The sequence below is a fragment of the Thunnus maccoyii genome, chromosome 21 (genome assembly GCF_910596095.1).
Source record: "Thunnus maccoyii chromosome 21, fThuMac1.1, whole genome shotgun sequence".
Taxonomy (NCBI): Eukaryota; Metazoa; Chordata; class Actinopteri; order Scombriformes; family Scombridae; genus Thunnus; species Thunnus maccoyii.
This window is the reverse complement of record NC_056553.1, coordinates 4,497,905-4,518,054: the sequence shown is the minus strand read 5'-3', so window position 1 is coordinate 4,518,054 and position 20,150 is coordinate 4,497,905. Positions and strand designations below refer to the sequence as shown.

Here is a 20,150-nt window from a genome sequence, read left to right as displayed (position 1 = left end):
GTAACATCAGATTGGAGCAACAGGAAGGACGAACTCTCGCGAGTGCAGTTAGGGTTAGGTTAAGGTTAGCGTACAAGTCTCGCGAGAGGTAACAGCAAACCGCTGGCACCAACTGAACACAAACGTCAAACTCGAGTTCCGCATTGAAGCAGCTAGCTTCAGCTCCCAAGCCACAGAGGGAGAGAGAGAGAAGGGGGAAAGTACCAAAATCTCTGCAGTCAGGGGAGACGACAAACCACTGACATGACAGTAAAAACTTATTAATGTCATTGACAATTTAAAGACTTTCCTTCGGGACTCGGGAGGACGAATTAAATGTCGAAAGAAGCCGACTAAACTCGCGAAGACGGCAGTTTAATTTAGCAGGTATGAACAACGCAACTTTAAGTTTCGGTTTAAGGGGATTGTTGTTATCTGTCTTGCTTGCTAGCTTACGTATGACATTTAAACACGCCAAAACAATAAAATAAACGTCCTGACAAACTCCTAACAGATAAAAATGTCGCTGTAAAGAAACATAACTGATATATAACGTTACTGGTGTTGTTTTTCACTTCTTGACACAGTTGGCAGCAGTTTGCAGCAGCCTGGACTTTCCCAGGTCGCCGAATGACGAGTTAAAAGTGAAAGTATTGAAGAGTCTTTTGCTCAAAGAGACTTTGTTTTGCTGCAAGTAGCTGACAATTAACAGGCTGCCAATAATAAGGATATATATTTTAGACCTTTTTGGTTTTCCCTGCTGTCATTTTACACCTAAATATTCAGCTTTGAGTATGTTAAACCTTTCCTTTCCTCTGACGTCTCCTGTTTCCAATATAAACTGTAGAACTAATCAAGAAGAATTTTCTATTTACTGTTTCTTGTTTTTAAAAGTTTTACTGGAAATTTAGTTTAAAATGCAGTAATTCATATGTTCATTAACTGACCAGCCAATCAACAGAAAAGTTAACACTTCTTTTGATTATTGATTGACCATTTAAGGCACAAATGAAGCAAAAATGCCAATTATTTACTGGTTCCAGCTTCTCAAATTAGTGATGTACTGATCTGACTTTTTCAGTTTCAATACTGATATTGAGTACCGATCCAACACCAGTGTTAAATTAATACTGTGTGTCATTCTTCTAGGCAACATCAGGCTTGCTTTCCTATATTTGTACGACAAAACGTAACATAAATACATAGATATAAATTTACTTAATGGTTATTTATTAAAATAATGGTGTCTGATACCAGATTGGCTCATTGTCACTGATACTGGATCCAGCTATTTGAGTCAATATAAGACTCATATCCAATTTCAGTATCGGTGCATATCTTTCTCTAATGTGAGGATTTGCTGCTTTTCTCTGTTTTATATCATTTTAAACTGCACGTCTTTGGGTTTTGAACTGTTGGTTGAACAGTTGAGCAGTTTGAAGAAGACGTCGCCTTGGGTTCTGGGATTGTGATTGACACTTTTCACAGTTTTCTGACATATTTTATTAGGCTAAATTGATGGTTGATAATGAAAATAATTGTAAGTTGCAGCCCTAAAAACTATAATAAATAGTATTCTTTTAATATGCAAAAAAACCAAACAAACAGATCTTATAAAATGATTAAACTTCTTATTGAACTTGAAAGCACTCCCAGAGTTCAGATGTCATTTCTCTAAATTGACTGAAAGTTCAAATTATGAGTGGCGTCTTCTCTCTTGTAACTCAAGTCATAAGCTTCTTTTCGGATGCCACGCAAATAAATCAGGGCTCATGAATCATTAATTTCCTGATCAGCTGATTATTCATTTAGTCCATAAAGTATCAGGAAATGGTGAAAAATGCTCAATATGATGCCTTCAATTAGCTGGTGTTGTTTGATCTTAAATTGACACTGAAATGTATTATCGATTTAAACGATGCTGTCGTCTCTGGTTCCGACAGCGATGAACGGCAGCCCTGCATCGGTCCAGATGGATGAGGTCAGGAGGAGAGCCCAGTCCCTCCTCTCCTCCTCAGGCTCAGCGCAGGATGTGAAGGCAGAGGTTCAGAAGATGGCCGGCATCCCTCTGCCTCCGTCAGAGAAGTACCTGCACTTCACAGCGGAGGCCATGCTGAGGGAGAACACGGCGGGCTGCAGCAGACACGAGGTGAAGTTTCCTAAAAGTCATGTGGATGTGAGAGATACTGACGACTGTACTGAATATGATTCAAGAGAGAAACGATGCAAAATGACACATGACAAATGTTTTTCAATGTTTAAAGATTAGCATGAACAACCAGGAAAATGTACACACACGTTATTATTCTATTTTTACAAACTTAAAGATGGAAATACTGACATAATCTGGTCATATATACAGTAAACACACAGTTTAGTGCTTTTTAAGTTGTCATTTCTTTTAGATTTTTCTTTCCATTTGTACATAAAGCATAAAGAGAGAATAGGATTTTTAATCTGGATCAGACATTAATCACAGATACTAACACATGACTCACTTCATCATCTCAACCTCTACATCAGACTCAGGAGTCTCTGAGTAGACTGGTCAAGGCCTTGAGTATCCTGGAGAAGTACGGCTGCAACCTGATCTGTCCCGCCAGGCCCAGATACTGGCGAAGCGTCAAGCACAACAACCCCGTCTTCAGAACCACAGTGGACGCCGTCAAGGTGAGAAAAAACCTGACGAGGTGGAAAGTTCAGGTGCAAATCTTCCCGTTTATTGGTTGCTTTTTGCTGTAAACGAAGCCGACGTTCTTGTTGAAATGAACATTTAAACAGCCTTTACCTGCTTTACACGTGTAATAATTAACTGCTGACACATGAGAACGTCTGAAGGTCATCCAGCTTCTTGATCTGAGATTAAAACGCTCCGCAGGGCGGCCGAACAGTCCTCTTTCTCTACGGTTACACCAACCAGCAGATAGATGGCCTCAGTTTCCCAGATGAAGTCAGCGAACCGGATACTGAGAAAGTCGTCGCGGTGACGCTGGAGGTCATGACCTTACGGACGGAGGTGGACATGCTCGTTAAGGTTTGTTTTAATCCTGAGGGATTATCTGATCCCTGTAAACATCTGTGATCAGCTGTTTCTGTGCAAGAAATTCACCATGTTCCATTTACTCTTACTTATCTGTGGGGGGGTTTTTTTTGTTGTTGGTCTGTTTAGGGAACACATCCTCACCTAGAAAACTTCAAAGATATCATCCCATATGTCATCCAGCAGGTCTGTACCAACATTATCATGAAACTACAGCGCTACAACCAACAGTCACTTTCATTATCAATTCAACAGCAGATTATTTTCTGGATTAATTGTTTTATCTATAAAATTTCAGACAGCGAAAAATGACTGTTCTAATTTCCCAGAGTCAAAAGTGATGTTTTCAGATGTCTTTTTTTGTCTTATCAACAGTCTGAAATCCAAAAATGTTCAGTTTACTGTCATGAATGACACAGAAAAGCATTAAATCTCCACATTTGAGAAGCTGAAACCAGCAAATTTTGTGCATTTTAGCTTAAAAAATGACTAAAACAATGATTTGATTTATTATCAGAATAGTTGCTGTTTATTTAGTTTAGTCAACAAATGAAGATGGTGAACAGAAATGACATATATTTGAATATTAAGACATATTCCCACCAGTCAACATCACTGTTGTCTTGTTTCTATATATTCATGTAAATAAATGTGGATTTTCTGCAAAGTGACGATAGTAAATGTGATATAAGACACAACAAACGGCCCACAACATGTAGTAAATCTATAAATATGAAACAAACAAATCAGCGGCACTCACAGATCTGTCTTCTTATTGTTTTTTATTCTGTCCACAATAAAAAACAATAAGAAGTTAGATCTTCGAGTACCTGTGATTTGTTTGTTTCACCTTAACCACAACCGTGCACTCGATACTCTGTTTGTACCAGTAAATCTGTGATTCACAGTGTTTACATGCACTTTAGAAACCAGGTTACTCAGAGAAACCGGGTTATTTGGGTAATCGTGGAACGTGTTTACATGACCTGTAGTAACCTGGTTACTGTCAATCTGTGTAAACATGCAGCAGATAAGTTATCATATCTCTCCTCTACTGTCAACCTTATTTTGGAAGCTTTGCTTACTGATTTGAACTATATTAGTGATAAGAAACACTGCTTCTGACTTTTTAAACTTTTTTGTGTGTTTATGTGTCTTTATCAGAGCATCGAGAGGCAGAAAGACAGAACGAAGCTTTCTCTCTCACACCGCAAGAGTGTGTGAATTTAACAAACAGTCAAATGTTCAGCAGTGGAAACTTATTTAGACTTCTACAAGCTACTACTACTGTGTTAGTGTCACTTTTAGTCAAACTTATGATGGAATTATTTTAAATACGAAGACGCATCGTTCCATGTAATGATCTCTCCGTTCATCCAGCTGCTCTGCTGTTCTCTCTCTGTCTGCAATATTTAGTTATGCATACATATAAAAACATGATAAGAAACCCACGTACCTGTAAACAGAACCAGTCAGAAGTTTGACTGGTTCTGTACATGGCAGAGAAATCGACATTCTCCTGGAGATATCTACCAGTGGAATCAGGTGTCTCTAATCCTTTATCCTAATTACAGTAACCAGGTTTCTCTATTACATGACAGTTGAGTAATAAGCTTTCTGGAGAAAGCCGACTGTATCCTGGTTACTTAAGTGCATGTAAACTGATGCACTGATTATCTGTTTTCATTCATTCATTCATTTTTCTTGAGTGTTGACGTTGACTCTGGTTTCCTCAGGAGAAGCTTGTGAGTGATGTTGTGGTTAGTCCGCCTGGAGAGGAGCAGCATGGAGACGAGCCGCAGGTTCTGTCCCCTTCACCTAAACCCGCCCAGGCCCCCGTGCACGGACAACCTCTGAAACCATCAACAGGTGAGCCGCCAGCACACCTGACTGCCTGCTTTAATGATTAATGAAACTGTTTTATACTCGTCTATTGATGTTGATATCGTTCAATTTGCTGAATCAGGCTGTTTAGAGTCTGCTCATCATCGTGAAGACGAGTTTTTGTTCTTGCTTATAGTGAAAGCTGTTGGTGGTTTCTGTAGCAACAAGTCTAAACACACTTTTTTTTTTTCCTCTCAAGGTGCTCCTACAGCCAGTTATTGCAATTTGTGTGGTGGCACTGTGTCTCTGCTTTGCCCGTCTTGTGACAATAAACCTTTCTGCGATGCATGTGATGACCTCTTCCACCGCCACCCTTCCAGAGCCAATCACAAGAGAGACAAAATACCCAACACCAAACAAGGTATGCCAAATTAGAGGTCATAATAATAATAATAATAAACATGTTTGTTCAGCAAGAGCAGAAAAGTGTGTTTTTGTTCATTTAATCCCTCTTTTCTGTTGTTTTTCTCATGTTTTTGATCCTAAAGAGACCTGCACCATCTGTGGTCTCTCCGCTGTGCATGCTCAGTGCTCCACATGTGTCCAGAAGTTGTGTCAGAAGTGCGACAGGCTCTTCCACTCTCACCCCGACCGAAAAGGCCATACCCGAACTGTTATCACACCGGCTAAAACATCAAGGTGAGGAGGAGGAGTAAGAGGAGAGGAACTTGAATTTTTCACTTCCTCGTCCCGGCGGCGGTCTTGCGGCCTAATCGTCAGGTCGGAATATACAAAAATAGAAACCAAAACAATCATGACGCTACAAAAAGATGAGGAGTTTCCCCTCATTTCCTCTCACCTCTCTACTGTCTTATCTGCATGAGCAAAGCTGGATGCAAAAAGCCTGACTCGCTCCATAAATCTCTCTCATCTCATCATAAAACAAACAATACGTTTCAGAGATTCAGTGTGTGTCGACATGTGAGCCTCTACAGTATTCTACCAGCATTATATGTCAGAAATAAACTCTTCTGCTCGATCCGCTGCAAGGAAACTGCAGTGCCGTGGAGGATGGAAGCAGCTGGAACGTAATTAGAATTTAATTGCCTTTCTGTTGTTTTGCAGTCCATCTCTGTCACCTTGGCAATGCGCTCATTGCACCACGGTGAACGAGATGCGAGCCGTACTCTGTACGACCTGTGAACGGCCTCGACTCGCCACGGCTGCCGCTACCGCTCAAGAGAGCCCGCTGTCGGTCCCTACATCACCGAACACAGGTGAGATATACATACCTGATAGGTTTATTTTAATGGAATGGAACAAGCAGGACAGTAACGGCAACAAATCAATCTTACAAAACAGCAAACATCAGTTTAAAAAAGTGAAGGAATATAAGAGAGTTGTGAGAAGTTTTTAAAAGTCTCAGTTGAGCTGCATAATCTGACAGTAAGAGTTAAACTATTACAAAGTTTAGGGGCAAAGATGGCAAATACTCGGCCTCCCGTCATCTTAAATGGAGCTCTTGGAACATCAGTAGACTCTGGTTAGTCGATCTGAGAGACTTTAAGTTACTATATGGACACAACAGTTGAGAGATGTACTCAGGTGTTTCACCATGTAGAGCCTGATAATAAGTAATAAGCCTTAACGTGTCTTTGTTAGAAGAAAGGTTGCAGCATGTTGATCCATCTGCAGACGAGCTGCAGCTCTGAGGAAAGAGTACAGAAGCATGGATTAATTTCTCAGCGTTTTAAAAGATAAAATATGTCTGATCCTCGAGATATTTCATGATATATAGACATCTACAAGGAAGGACGACATACATCATGTTTCTCAGCATCATATATACATATTGTAACAAGATTCTTAACAAGAAGTTAAAATAACAAAAAGTGTCTGTATGCAGCAGTGTAATTGTTGTAATTGTGCTTATATCCCTCAGAGTGGCAGTGTAAGAGCTGCACAGTTATGAATCAAGGCAGCAGCATCCTCTGTGAGGTGTGTGAGCGCCCTCGTCTGGCCACTCGTCCGCCTGTCGCCCCGGTTCTGTCCAGCCCAGGATCTCTGTCTGATGCTGAAGCAAAGGTTTGTCTCAGATGGAGAGTTTTTCACAAAGATTTTCATAGATCGTCCCGTTCTTTAAATGACCTGTTAAAATGAAATCAGGGGATTTGCAGGTCTTGAAAAGAATTCAGTCATAACTTCATAACAAAAGTCATAACTTTAACTTACAAAAAGGGTTAGTTAATTATTTTCTCTTGCCTGCTGTAATGTTACTTATTGAATATTGTGTGTGTTTGCGGGCAGGAAATATTATACACCTATAAACTACCAGTGAGACTGGTGGACACTGTTACTACGGCAACTACAGTAGTCAGGAAGCTCATCGTCTTGTAACAGACACGTGTCAATTTTAGTAAAAACTCGAGATAAGTTAAAAGGAATGAATCATTTTTCATTGGTTAATCTATCCATGCATTTTTTGCCGCTTGTCAAGGTCACATTGATTTAATTATTATATGTTGCACAATTAGGAATTATTGTTACATACTGCTGAGAAGTACTTAGAAAAATGTGATATTATAATAATAAAGAATAGTAGGTCATATCCTCCCTACTTGGTTTCCTTCATAGTTTCATACTTTGTCCATTATGATTATGAAACAGATCTTAAATTAAAATTTAAAAGGATTTAAAAGGGTCAAATCTCTTAAATTGAACTAATGAACACTACAGAAACCCTGAATAATGTCACAATTATCAAAGTGTCTACAGAAGATACATAATGTTTGAGTAGTTTTCATTATCATAGCTTGTAAATCTAAAATAAATTGAAATCTTCCTTGTAGTGTTTTATCTAAATATCTGAATCATATTCCTTTTACCCTTAACGTGTCTTTTTTCTTCCTTTTTCTCAGTGGACCTGCCAGTTCTGCACTTACGTCAACACAAAGCCCACCGTGATGTGTGAGATGTGCAACCTGTCCTGTAAAGACTCTGCTGGAGTTTCTCTTCCCGGGTCTCTCCTGCAGACTCCGTCCGTCACCAAGTATCAACCTCAGCCCGGCGTGAAGCCTCAACCGATGCCCAGAGTCAACCTGGAGCTGAAGAGACAGAAGATGATGAGGGAGGACGGACTCACCCTCATCCACCAGATCAGAGTAGGTCGACTTCTGAAGAATCAATAGAAAATGATTAGGGTGGCATACATGATGATGATGATACACCCTGTTTTTTTATTTCTAGGAAGCAGAAAAGCGCGGCGTCAGCCCCGAGGAAGTGTACGCCGCTCTCTGCACATGCGGCGGCAGCAACACCAACCCCTGCGACTGGCTGACGTCAGAGCTCCCGCTCCTGCTGGATGAAATCTGCGCCATGGCGGCGTCTGTCCAGCTAAACTACAAAGCGGGAGATTCCGAGATACAGCCGACGGCGGCGGAGAGAGAGGGAGAGGAGCAGGAGCAGAGCGGTCCGGTCGTCGCCGGCGAAGGTGGGAAGCTGTCCAGAGCGGAGGCCAAGCTGGCGTGGCTGGCAGCGGGAGGCGACACCGACAGAGCAGTGAGACAGCTGCTGAGAGATCGACAGGTCAAGGTCAGAAAAGTCAGATCTTTATGTAGTAGAGTTTTTGTTTGTCTTTGCCAGAGTTTCCTAAAGCCTAAAGTGACGTTTTCAAATGTCTTGTTTTGTCTGAACAACACAAAGATACAACATTTACAATAATAAACAGAGAGAAGCAGCAAATCCTCACATTTGAGCAGCGAGAACCAGAGAATGTTTTTGCTAGAAGCTTCATTTTCTTTCAATCAACTGATTCATTATGCGTCTAATCTTTTCATCTCTAATACTTGTGCAGAGTTTCAGCACCTGCACCTACTGTGTAAAATGTAAACATGTTTTTTACTAAGAGTTCAGAGAAGCAGTGAGTCACATCTTCATCAAAACTCTCTCTGATTGGTCCAGCAGGTATTTAACCAAGCTTGGCAGACACTCTTTTTTTTTTTTTTTTTTAAAAAAAGACTTGAATGTGTAGGTTGTACGAGGCTGTAAATATTTTTGCTGTCACCATTTCTTCACCTGTTATAGTTGAGAAAGTTCCTCAAGCAACTGCAGAATTGGTTTTTATTACAAACATGTAAAGATTCCAAACTTTCTGCAAGTTTATATCACAAACAACACTCAGCAGAATATTGTGATGCAGACTTTTACAAAAGATAATAACCTCGTCTGGTTCAGGTCTTTTCTCATGCATGGACATGAGGGGGGAGCAGGATATCAACAAGTGTTTCAACTGGAGTTTAATAAGTAGCTTTTTACAGTTGAAAGGAGAACGAGAGAAAACAGGAGGTCTTTTATCCTCGGGCACGCCGACCTTCAAAGAGGAACAGACGAGGACGGTCTGAGGAATGCTGGGAGTGACGCGTAGGAGTGTCGACCCCGGTTAATGAGTCGAATGTAGAAACTGCCATGAAGAACTCATTCAACTTACGGGAAGGAGAACAGGACAGCAAATGATTATCTTATAAAGGCTCGTACAGAGTTCAACACACGTACTGTATCTTTATAATATTCCCTTTTATATGCAAACGTGAGGTTTTATGTTCATGCTGGCGGTTGGGATGCAACGGCTTGAACGATTAGTCGGGTAGCTAATCAGCAGAAAGTGGTTTCATCTTCTCAAATGTGACAATTTGCAGTTTTTCTTTGTCATAGATGACGGTTAATTGAGTGTGTTTGCCAGATGAAACAAGCAAACTGAAGACTTTGCCTCTGATAAATTGTGAACGTCATTTTTTTCACTTTTATTTAACATCTCATAGACTAAAGTGTCGTGGTTTGTCCACTGCCTACAAGATAATACATCGGCGTTGTGGTTGTCTGACTTTTACTGACTTTTATTCAGTTTTAAACCACATTTTTACAACAAATGTTTTAGATCTTGGTCGTTTTTAACTGTATCTTTTAACCAGTTGAAGGTTTTTAGTCATCAGACGTCTGGATCTTGAAGTTATGAGAGAAACAAGCTGAGCAAACGTTAGCAGCAGCTCAGCTAACAGCCCCTCCTGGACGTCCTGTGCCTGCTGAACAGCATCAGAGAAACACTGATTTTATTTTTATTCAGTGTTTTTACCTGTTTTAATCACCGGGAGACCTCTGCAGATAATTCAGCTCCCAGTAAAAACATCCTGAACGACGAACACTAAAATAATCCTAACCCGAAGAAGCTGGTTGTTTAACAATAAAGACAACAACTCCCATGATCCCACGCTACTTCACAACATCATCAAACTCCGTCTTCTGTTATTGTTTTGATTGAGAGACTCCTAGCAGCAGAAATTACATCAAGTGTTTAATTCCTCACTTATAACTCATCTGTTATATATATATTTCAGATGTTTTGACTGTAATTTCCCTCTTTGCTCTGCTCTGCGTGTTTGTCTACAGATGAGGGAGCTTCACTCTCTGGGCTTCAGAGACGTTTCCCAGTGTGAGGAAGCCCTGCGGCAGAGCGGAGGAGAGGTGAAGGGGGCTTTGTCTCATCTTCAGCGCCCTCTCCTAGAGCCCTTCCACCAGCGCATCTGGACCGACCAGCCTGAGCCGCCGATCGATCCCAAAAATCCAGACAAACAGGTTCGTTTACATGAGAAATTACCTTCAGGGCCTTCGGTGTTCACACCTGCATCTGTGCGGACGTTAGCGTGAAATGTTTTCATGCGGTGAAATGAAAAGTTTTGGGGTGTGGCGTTTTTTTAAAATTTGTTTTCTCCTTGTCGTCCTCGCAGAGGATGTGCCGGCGTCTGCTTGCACTGTACGACCTGCCCAGCTGGGGGCGCTGCGAGCTCATCCTGTCGTTGCTCCAAGAACCGGGCGTCACTTACTCCCTGGAAGACGTAGTGCAAGCCGTCAAAGAGTCGCACGACAAAGACTTCATCAGGCGTCTCCTTAACAACGAGTGCCCCTGCTGTCTGAGCATCTTCCCCCGCAGCAAGGTGAGACGCCGATGAGGTGAAAGTGATGATTCAGACTTTCCACCCGCAGGTTGACTGATAGCATCAGATGAATGAAACCTGTTGTTTTATGTCTTATCTTAAACCAAGAATCTTATACAGGGCAGAATTATATCACATTTACACATCACATGTATGTAAATTCTACCTTTTTTTACATACACAACAAACATAAAGAAATAACTACACGTAAAAAATTAAAGAAAGTTTAGTAACCTGCAAATTATATTAATAAATTCACATGGATTGAAGACCATGCAGATGGGTTCAATTAAAAAATAGTTCAATGCAATAATAGTAAATATGTAATTTTGAATCTTTATACTTTTTGAACAAAGTACAAATACAGTAAGAATTCCTGCTTAAAAAAACAAGACTTTTGATGAAATATAAAATATCTTTGTATGCATTTAGTATTTAATCATTAAGAGTATCATGATGCTGATTTGATATATTGAGACAATTAACCGACAGCTTCAACACCAGCTCTTCTAGATAACTGGAGCACCTTTAAATCAATGACTTTAATATTTGATTACTCTTGATTTAGTTCAGATTTACTGTCAGTTGAAGCGATCAGAGACTAAAGATGACTGATATATAACATTCTGTATTTTATTTCATTAACTTGAATACTTCACTAAAACGCTGATTTAATTAAAAAAACAGAGTTCAGCATCTATTTGACAGCTGTTTATTTCTTCTTTCCTCCTCCGCTCGTCTTTCAGATGCAGTCGCTGACTTCCTGTCAGTGCTCCGTGTGCCACGAGTGTTTCGGCCAACACTTCACCATCGCCGTGCGGGACAAGCACATCAGAGACATGGTCTGTCCCGTCTGCAGCGAACCGGATATCAACGACCCCGAACAACTGGACAGCTACTTCTCCACGCTGGACATACAGGTGAACCGAGAGACGACACGCTTCTGATCGGCTGTTTCATCGCGAGATTCAAAACTCTCTTCCTGATGATAAGAATGAATAATAACTTATAAATGTCAGGAAATCCAGTTTGATTACCTGTCAGGAAACTAGCTGGGGCCAGATGTGTAAACGACACGTACGCACAAAAACCACACAAACTGGTATTTATAAAAACAGAACGTGCAGACCAGAGATCAGCCAGTGATATGATCTTTTGCAGACGCCAATCAAAGATGCATCTATAAACGTAGTATTCTTTACTTTTAATTTACATAGTATGCATCATTTGGTTTCACTATGTGAGTGTGAAACACCCTGTAAAGTCTGCTTCCATGCGAGCGCTACAAACTAAACTATGTTGCTGATGTTTATTTATTTAAATTATGATGAGTCATCCCTGCAGATGATGATGATTACAGGTGAAGAATGAATCATATTATAAATAGCCACACCGATGTGCCAAATGGGCTAATGACAGCTGTTCTGCAGGTTTTGGAAAACGTCACTGGTGCGAAACAATAGCTGTTGGTTTCATCGAGCGGTTTGAAGACGGGCGGAGCAGGCAGCATGTTGATATGAAAACGGCAGATAAAGGTCTCTAATTGTGGGAGTGGAACGACAAGCACGTACGACTGGTTCCCCAGTGACGCGTGCACACACACACGGCGTAGTGCATATTTCTGTCTTTGTGCGTACACACAGTTGTAGTCGTGAATCTAGACGGAGTTTTATGCATCCGGCCCCAGATGATCATTTCAATCTGCTCATCTAAAAGCTGCAGAGGAAGAATAAGCATCCAGCAGCATCGCGTTGCCCTCAACTGGGGACACACGACGTTAACGCTGATGTAATTTGCACGTTGAGATCTGATCAGCGTGGGCAGGATCGAGATAACAAGAATGCTTAATTATCCCTGGTGTAAATGCAAAAAGAGTCCTTTGATGAGATGTCACCGAGCAGATATCGTATCCTGATACGAACTCATAATAACACCAGATGGAAATCAGTATTTAATGAGTACGCAGAGGGGAAGTCCAGTCCAATGTGTGTAACGTCGTATTCAGGTCATATCAGTCCTCCCGTTGGTGTGAATGGGGGTAGTTTGTTGAGGCTGCAGCGGCCAATCACAGCTGGCGATCAGACTGATCAAAGCTGTGTACAGTCCTGCCATGAGGAAGGGCAGAGATGTTACTGTGCAGAAGGGGGAGGACATTTCTCTTTGTTTGATAACAATAAAAGGAAAGTCAGGCTTCCCGACTCATTTTAAAAAAAAAAAAGAAGAGCAGCTGTGGTCGAGCGAGCTAGAGAGTGAATGAAGAGAGGGAGCAGGAAGCCAGCTAATCGGATTAATGAAATGTTGTTTTCTGATTGTTTCACAGCGGTTACAAACACCTCCTCAACCCTGCAGCTGTGCACCACAAAGCCTGATTTATTCTGAATACGACCCAATAAATCACCAATAAAAACCCTGAATTAACAGCTGACAGGAAGAGAAGCAGGTTTAAGGGTTTATCTCTTGTCACTTTTGCTTTAAACAGTTCAGTTTGTAACATCCAGTGTGTCGTTTGTCCAGCTGCGGGACTGCTTGGAGCTGGACGTGTACGAGCTGTTTCATAAGAAGCTGACGGAGCACGCGCTGATGAAGGACCCCAAGTTCCTGTGGTGCTGTCATGTGAGTCGGTCGCAGTATCGCACACGCCCTCCTTCTTCCCTGTCGCTCTGTCAGCTTACACGCTATGCTTTACAAACTTATTTCTCTTTTTATTTAGGTTATTTTTATCTGTCGGGCTGCTTGAGTTCACTGTAGTTGATTCACACATCATTACATCAGCACATTTTGTGCCGAAGGAAGCAGTTTAAGTGTTACTAGTACAGGAAAGTTAGACAGAAGTGAAAGTTATAAGAATCTACTGTAAAAACACAACTGCTACACTTCTCATTTAAAGAGATGCTGCGGCAAGTTTAGTGATTCTTCAGTCTTCAAATGTATTTAAATTGCAGAACATAACATTTACAAACATCGATAGACATTTATATGCCAAATTCTTTCCAAAAATAACAGTGTAAGAAAAGCAAACATCTGTTTTTAAATACTGTCAATCAGCAACTTGATGACATCATAGCGGAAACGAGGAGAAACCGCAATGCACTGTGGGTAACCTGCATCGTTGATCACTCGCTCCTTCGGCCCTCGAAGAGACGACGTCATAAAGTTCAGTCACACAGGTGCCGAGGCGAAGTCGACGAGACTAACGAAACGCAGCCACTGTCTTTTTTATTTATTCAACACCTACATTACCCACAATGCAGCTGACAGTCCAGTCAGAGATTCAGGTGTTGTTATGCTAGTAGCGGCTAACGTAGCCTGGAGCTGCAGATGTCTGTTAACCTCACTGTTTCTACCTTCACACCTAAAGATTTTTATCATTTTCAAACATTTGTAGTCTTCAGTCCAAACACAAAAGACTTCATATTACTTTTTTTTATAATATACGTATCCAGTACTCCCCAAACACTGGAAACACTTTATGATCTGCACAATCAGTTCTTTGTATTTTATGTAAGTGAACATTTAGAATATTTATCTCAGATTTGTTCTCAAGGTCAAGAATGAATCTCTACACTCACATTTTAAAGCATTACTAGCTGCAGCCTTGTTTCCTGTCTGATTTCATCTTCTCACTTTGCAAATTCTGTTTCTAGCAACTTTTATACAAATAAAAACCATTTAATCTGATGGTCCTGTTTCTATCTGCCTCAGTGCACCTCCGGGTTTATCAATGAAGGAGACCAGCTGAAGGTCACCTGTCTGTCCTGCCACAAGAGTTTTTGCGCTCAGTGCAAGAAACCTGTGAGTATCACGATTATCTCATCCAACTCCATGAAGTGAATATTGCAGGAAAAGGGCTGGTTAATGAAGTCTCTCTGTGCTTGTGATGTTGTAGTGGGAGCCGCAGCACCAGGATCTGTCCTGCGAGCAGTTCCAGCAGTGGAAGAGAGAGAACGATCCGGAGTACCAGCGGCAGGGCCTGGCGGGTTACCTGAGAGACAACGGCATCAGTGAGGCTCACCACAGAGTTTACCTACAACCACAAGTTTCATTTCAGCTTTTCCCTCGTTTCCTCCACCTTTTATTTATACACCAGTCAACCGCGACCGCCACAGTATTTATAACTCATTTAGCACTTTGCTTTTTGCCTGTTTTTAGGCTTTTTTTGGTAGTTTGTGTTTTTTAATCACTTTCTTTTTTACATTTTGTGCAAATGAAATCTACTTCACATAATCAGTTAAAGCTGCATTAAAAGACTCTAGTTTGTGATGCATCAGACGTAGTTTATTAATAAAGTTTTGAATAAGTGGATTTACCTGGACGTCCCTCTTGCAGCTTGTCCTCACTGCCGCTTCCCGTACGCGCTGACGAAAGGCGGCTGCATGCACTTCACCTGCTCTCAGTGCAGGTACGAGTTCTGCAGCGGCTGCAACAACCCCTATCACAAGGTGAGTTCAACGACATCATCAACACAGAGGCCTCAGTTCAACCCGCTGAAGGTTTTTACTGTAAACTTCTGTTTGTTTTGTTGTTAAGTCTTGAATTTAATTTACAAGTCTTAGTCTTAAATATTTTCTACTGCTCATTTAATCGTTAAAAAGATATTAAATTGTCTTCGATGTAGCATTAAAAGGTTTTTAGTCTTGGTTTTAACTGGGTGAACCTGCAGAAACTTCTCATCTGTTCTGGTTTAATTTACATGCTGTCGTGTCTGCAGGTTCAGACATGCAAATCTTTCAAATGTCCTTCCTGGAAACATCTCAGCTCACATTTGATTTTTATCACAATAACTTGAACAGTCGTTTCTTTTTTTTCTTGGTGCAAAGAAGTGAAAGGACATAAACACAAAGAGGTGGAGACATAATGTACCAGACAGCTAGAGCTGCAACAATTAACGGATCAGTCCATCAACAGAAAATTAATCAGCAACTATTTTGATCATCAAATAATCATTTTAGTATTTTATTTAAACAAAAAAGCCAAATATTTGCTGGTTTCAGCTGCTCACACGTGAGGATTTGATGCTTTTTTTTAACATACATGATAAATATACTAAATATTCTTGGTTTTTGGATTGTTGGTCAAACTAAACAAGACATAAAAAATAATCTGCAGACTAATTGATAACAAAAATAATCAGAAGTTGCAGCCGTACAAACAACGTAAATATAATAAAACATAATGTTTACATTCAAATGGAGGAAACATGAGAAGAACCAGACAATAGACAGTGATAATATGTTTTGTAATACATATGAAAAATTAAATAAGGGGCCACAGTTTGTTGGGGGGTGTAGACACCACTAAGTCGTCCCTACAGGAAACAGAGATTGTGTGAGTTTGCAATTTTTCTAAATTACCACAACTTTTACACATGAAAATCAAAAGACGGCTTGTGATGTCGACCAACTGTCAACTGTTCTTACATCATCGCAGCGTACAGGAACTGCAGTTTTACCACAAAAAAAGCACAAATTTTTGAGAGAAACCACGCAAAATTGAGATTTTTTGGCTGCGATAATCAGAAAAAAACTTGAAATCCTGGAGGGATAAATAAATAAAAATGTTTAGAATAGTTGTGTGAAAGAGGCAAAGTCTATAAATGAGATATTCACTAAAATAAAACAAGTTAAATAGTGTTGCACTCACTCACTAACTGACTTGTCTTGTGTCTGTATTTGTATTCATGTTTCTCTCTCTGGTCTTGCAGACTGGATGTAAGACGGCTCAGTGTAACTACCCCGGCCTGCACGCTCATCATCCTCGTGACTGTCTCTTCTATCTCAGAGACTGGGAGCCCAACAGACTGCAGGACCTGCTGCAGGTAAACATGCTGCTGATATGTTTTAGTTCAGATCAGATCCACTCCTGTGTTACATCCTCCTTCCACACACCGTTTGACTGTCAGAGTAAAACATCTGAATAAACACACGAGCGGATAGATTCATATCAGAGGTTTGAACTATAAATGATTGGTAACGTTTGTGTCCTCTCCCCCCTTCAGCGGAGCGGCGTAGAGTTCAACACAGATGCTTCTAATGGAACACAGACTGGTAAAACAGCTTCTAGTTCATCAGCAGAAAACATCTGTTTCCTTCTTCCTGCTCTTCGTCATCACGTTGAGAAATTATAGAAATGGGAGTGAAATATTTCCCCTCAGAGTTATCACACATCCTGGTACTCTGACACAAGTTAGATGACATTTAACTAAAAAAAACTTCTCTGATCTGGTCTCATCACACTGACCCGACTGTATAGGCACATAAATAAGCACATAAATAAGCGTCTAATCTCATTTTAATAGTTTCCAATTGAATCTATTAAAGCAATAAAAAGATACTTTCTCATATGTGTGAGTGACTTGTCTCTCTCTGCTCTCAGATGCTTGTGGTGTGATGGAGCAGAAAGATGAAGGAGGTCAGCAGACTGATTCACCGTGTGGTATCCAAACACAGCCGGGACAAGCTGGACTCTGCGAGTGAGTGTGTGTGTGTGTGTGTGTGTGTGTGTGTGTGTGTGTGTGTGTGTGTGTGTGTGTGTGTGTGACGCTGCCACCGCAGCTGCTGCCGAATCAAACTGGGAAAACAAAGACGGCAGCTGTAGTCTAATAAAATGCCGACAAGGGTTGCTTGTCTGCTCCAGCCAGCAGACATTTTGACAAGGAATTCCCCGCTGTTTTGAAATTATACTGGAAAAATCTGGTAAAACCAGTCATTTAGACACCACTAGTAATAATGAAGAAGAGTCCAGCTGCAGATGAAACGTCTCCACGGGTCGGTAGAGTCTCGGTCTCGTTTTACTGTCTCGAGTCTAATACCTGAGAAAACGGCGCGTTTTGAGGAGAGAGGAGAATGAAAACTGTAACGTGAAGAGAGGCGTTCTGTACAGACATGAGGAACAAGTTCATGTAAAAAAAAAAAGGGAACAAGCGAGTAAAATCAGCTGATTGGTGCAGCTTTATGCAGATAGTCGAAGCTGAAGCTGAACTTATTTCAGGGAAAATCTCTAGTCTACAAGATTTAAGCTGTTAAACTCATTTTACATGTTTGATTGACAGATATTAAACAGGTTAGAAAATACTTTTGTTTATATACATTAATTTGTCTTGAAGCATATAAACAAATCATTTTAAATTCTAAGACTTAACATTCATTCTTATTATTATATAACATAGCTGCTCTTTTCCACTGCAGCTTCTTGTTAATTAATCAATTGAAAACGTCTGCACGTCTGCTACCACCTCTCCTGCAGACCTCGTTCCTGTTCACTTCATGTCTCAAGACAGAGTTCTTGTAGTTATACCAGTAAATACTAAAATAAACCAGTAGGATAAACAGGGGTTAACTGTGGGCGTCGGCCTGCTGGGAAAGGTCACATAAACACATGTCATAGATCATCTGGAGTAAAACTGAAAGAACAATATTTTCATTTTCATTATAGTGATTTTTCCCACGTGTGCCTGAACACACACTGTCATCAAAAACTGATTCAGACACAATTGTTTACTTTTGGTGTCTTTTTTTAAATCCTGAAGCCACATTTAACATAAACTACTGTTCTCACAATTACAAATGTGTTTTCTGAACATCAAGTTATGTTTTCCCAGTTGTACTTCCATTATTTTATCTACTTAAAGCTGATTTTAGACCAAAGTTACCACACCGTTGGCTTCTCGTCTTACTTTCCTCCTGGGGATCCCTCAGTCTTCCTGTTGGCTCACAGACACGGAGTCCCTCTGAAGGAGGTCTGCAGTCAGACTCATCTTGGAAAAACAAGCACATTCTTTCACTGTTAGGTCATTTCGGTCCATCTGGATAATGTTTAAGACATTTACTGGGAGGTAATGGAGTTTGGGGGGTATAAGATGTATGAACCGAGTACGAAGGAGACAAAACAGGAGATAATTCTGTGTTTTGATGACGTCTGTGTGTCTGCAGGAAGCACTACAGGGAGTACCTGGTCAGTCTGATTAACGCTCACTCCGTGGACCCCGCTCCGCTCTACGACGCCCAGGAGCTGACCCGAGCCTGCGAGAGATACCAGGTGGACACTCAGAGAGGAGAGAACGAGGACGACAACACTTACCACGCTCGACTGCTCACGGTGAGAAACCTCGCCACAGGGGTGGGGGGCGTCTTACTCAAACTTCAGAAGAAGAAGAAGAAGGAGGATGGTTTACTGGCAGGATGATTCTGGCCTCCTCCTCCTCCTCCTCTTCTCCATGTGTGGCTCTCTGCCTTTTTTATGCAACACTTTGTGTATAAATCATGTTTAATAAAGAACTTGTGTTTTTTATTCCTCCTCACAGAGACTGATGGAGGTTCCTCTTGGAGAAAAAGTTCCTCGAAACAAATAAAGACTCCTGAACGTAGCGCAGAAATCAACCTGAAACATCCAGAGAGAGATGTGATGATGGAGAATTTATACACACGGAGGATTTTGAACAGCAAGAATTTAAATGATGTGCCGTATTTGGTTTGCAGCTCTGACCAATCACAGACTGCTGTGTCTGATATTAAAAAAAAACACATTTACATGGCCTGTTCTCACAGTTGAAGGTTAATGTTTTATGTTCCTGTTGATCATAAAGAAACAGATTTTAAAGAGAGAAGAAGAAGAAGCTGTTGGAAAGGAATTACCTGCTTCTTTGTGATTTTCTACTCAGTTTATCTCAAGACAGTTTTTTGCAAAATGTTGTAAGTACATCTGATGTTTTCTGTCTTCAAAAAGCAACTTATTTATGGTGACTGAGGTTTGAATATCGATCTCTTATACCTGAATGAAGAAAGGCTCTTTTTTATAAGCTGGCTGGAGGCTCAGAGGTTTTCAGAGAACTATTTTGGAGATGTATGTTAAGTATCTGTGTCATAACGTCGGAGGATATTAAAGAATTATTTACTATCTAAATAAAGTGCTGATATTTTGAGAGTTGAGGCCTTTGTTGAAAGTTTATTCTATCAGAGTTTTGTTTTTCTGTGCTGCTTTATTTTTGATGGAGAAATGAGAAATAAACTTAATTAATAAATAACGATGGAGTGGAAATGTGGATTTGTTCACGTCCCTGCAACAAGTGTAAAATTGATCCATAATAACGTTTTGACGCTGCAGAAAGACGATTTCATGTCACTTTCATGTCATTTCTGCACTTAAGTACAATTTTAAGATTTTGAATGCAAGACTTTTACTTTGTTAAATTGTTAAATTTGATTTACTAAGAATGAAAATACTTCTAGAGTAAACAGAGAGTAACTAAATGTTGAAGGGAGGAGTGATGTTTGCTGCTAATTAAAGATTATAATTGTAAAAAAGGACAGAAGAGAACGATAAGA

At 40.5% G+C, this 20,150-nt stretch overlaps 1 protein-coding gene across 1 annotated transcript; it reads left to right on the top strand.

Annotated features, from left to right (window-relative positions):
• The first annotated feature begins 84 nt into the window (after positions 1 to 84).
• LOC121888423 (E3 ubiquitin-protein ligase RNF31-like) lies at positions 85 to 19,849 on the top strand. The gene is made up of 24 exons (XM_042399911.1): positions 85 to 366; positions 1,923 to 2,128; positions 2,503 to 2,649; positions 2,858 to 3,013; positions 3,149 to 3,205; positions 4,756 to 4,888; positions 5,103 to 5,264; positions 5,392 to 5,542; positions 5,969 to 6,120; positions 6,786 to 6,928; positions 7,762 to 8,004; positions 8,090 to 8,434; positions 10,286 to 10,471; positions 10,624 to 10,830; positions 11,577 to 11,750; positions 13,345 to 13,443; positions 14,533 to 14,622; positions 14,717 to 14,831; positions 15,157 to 15,269; positions 16,532 to 16,645; positions 16,826 to 16,874; positions 17,203 to 17,299; positions 18,759 to 18,924; positions 19,130 to 19,849. Exons 2-24 carry the CDS (start codon positions 1,925 to 1,927, stop codon positions 19,175 to 19,177), a joined length of 3,351 nt encoding a protein of 1,116 aa, XP_042255845.1. The 5' UTR covers positions 85 to 366; positions 1,923 to 1,924; the 3' UTR covers positions 19,178 to 19,849.
• Positions 19,850 to 20,150: the final 301 nt, after the last annotated feature.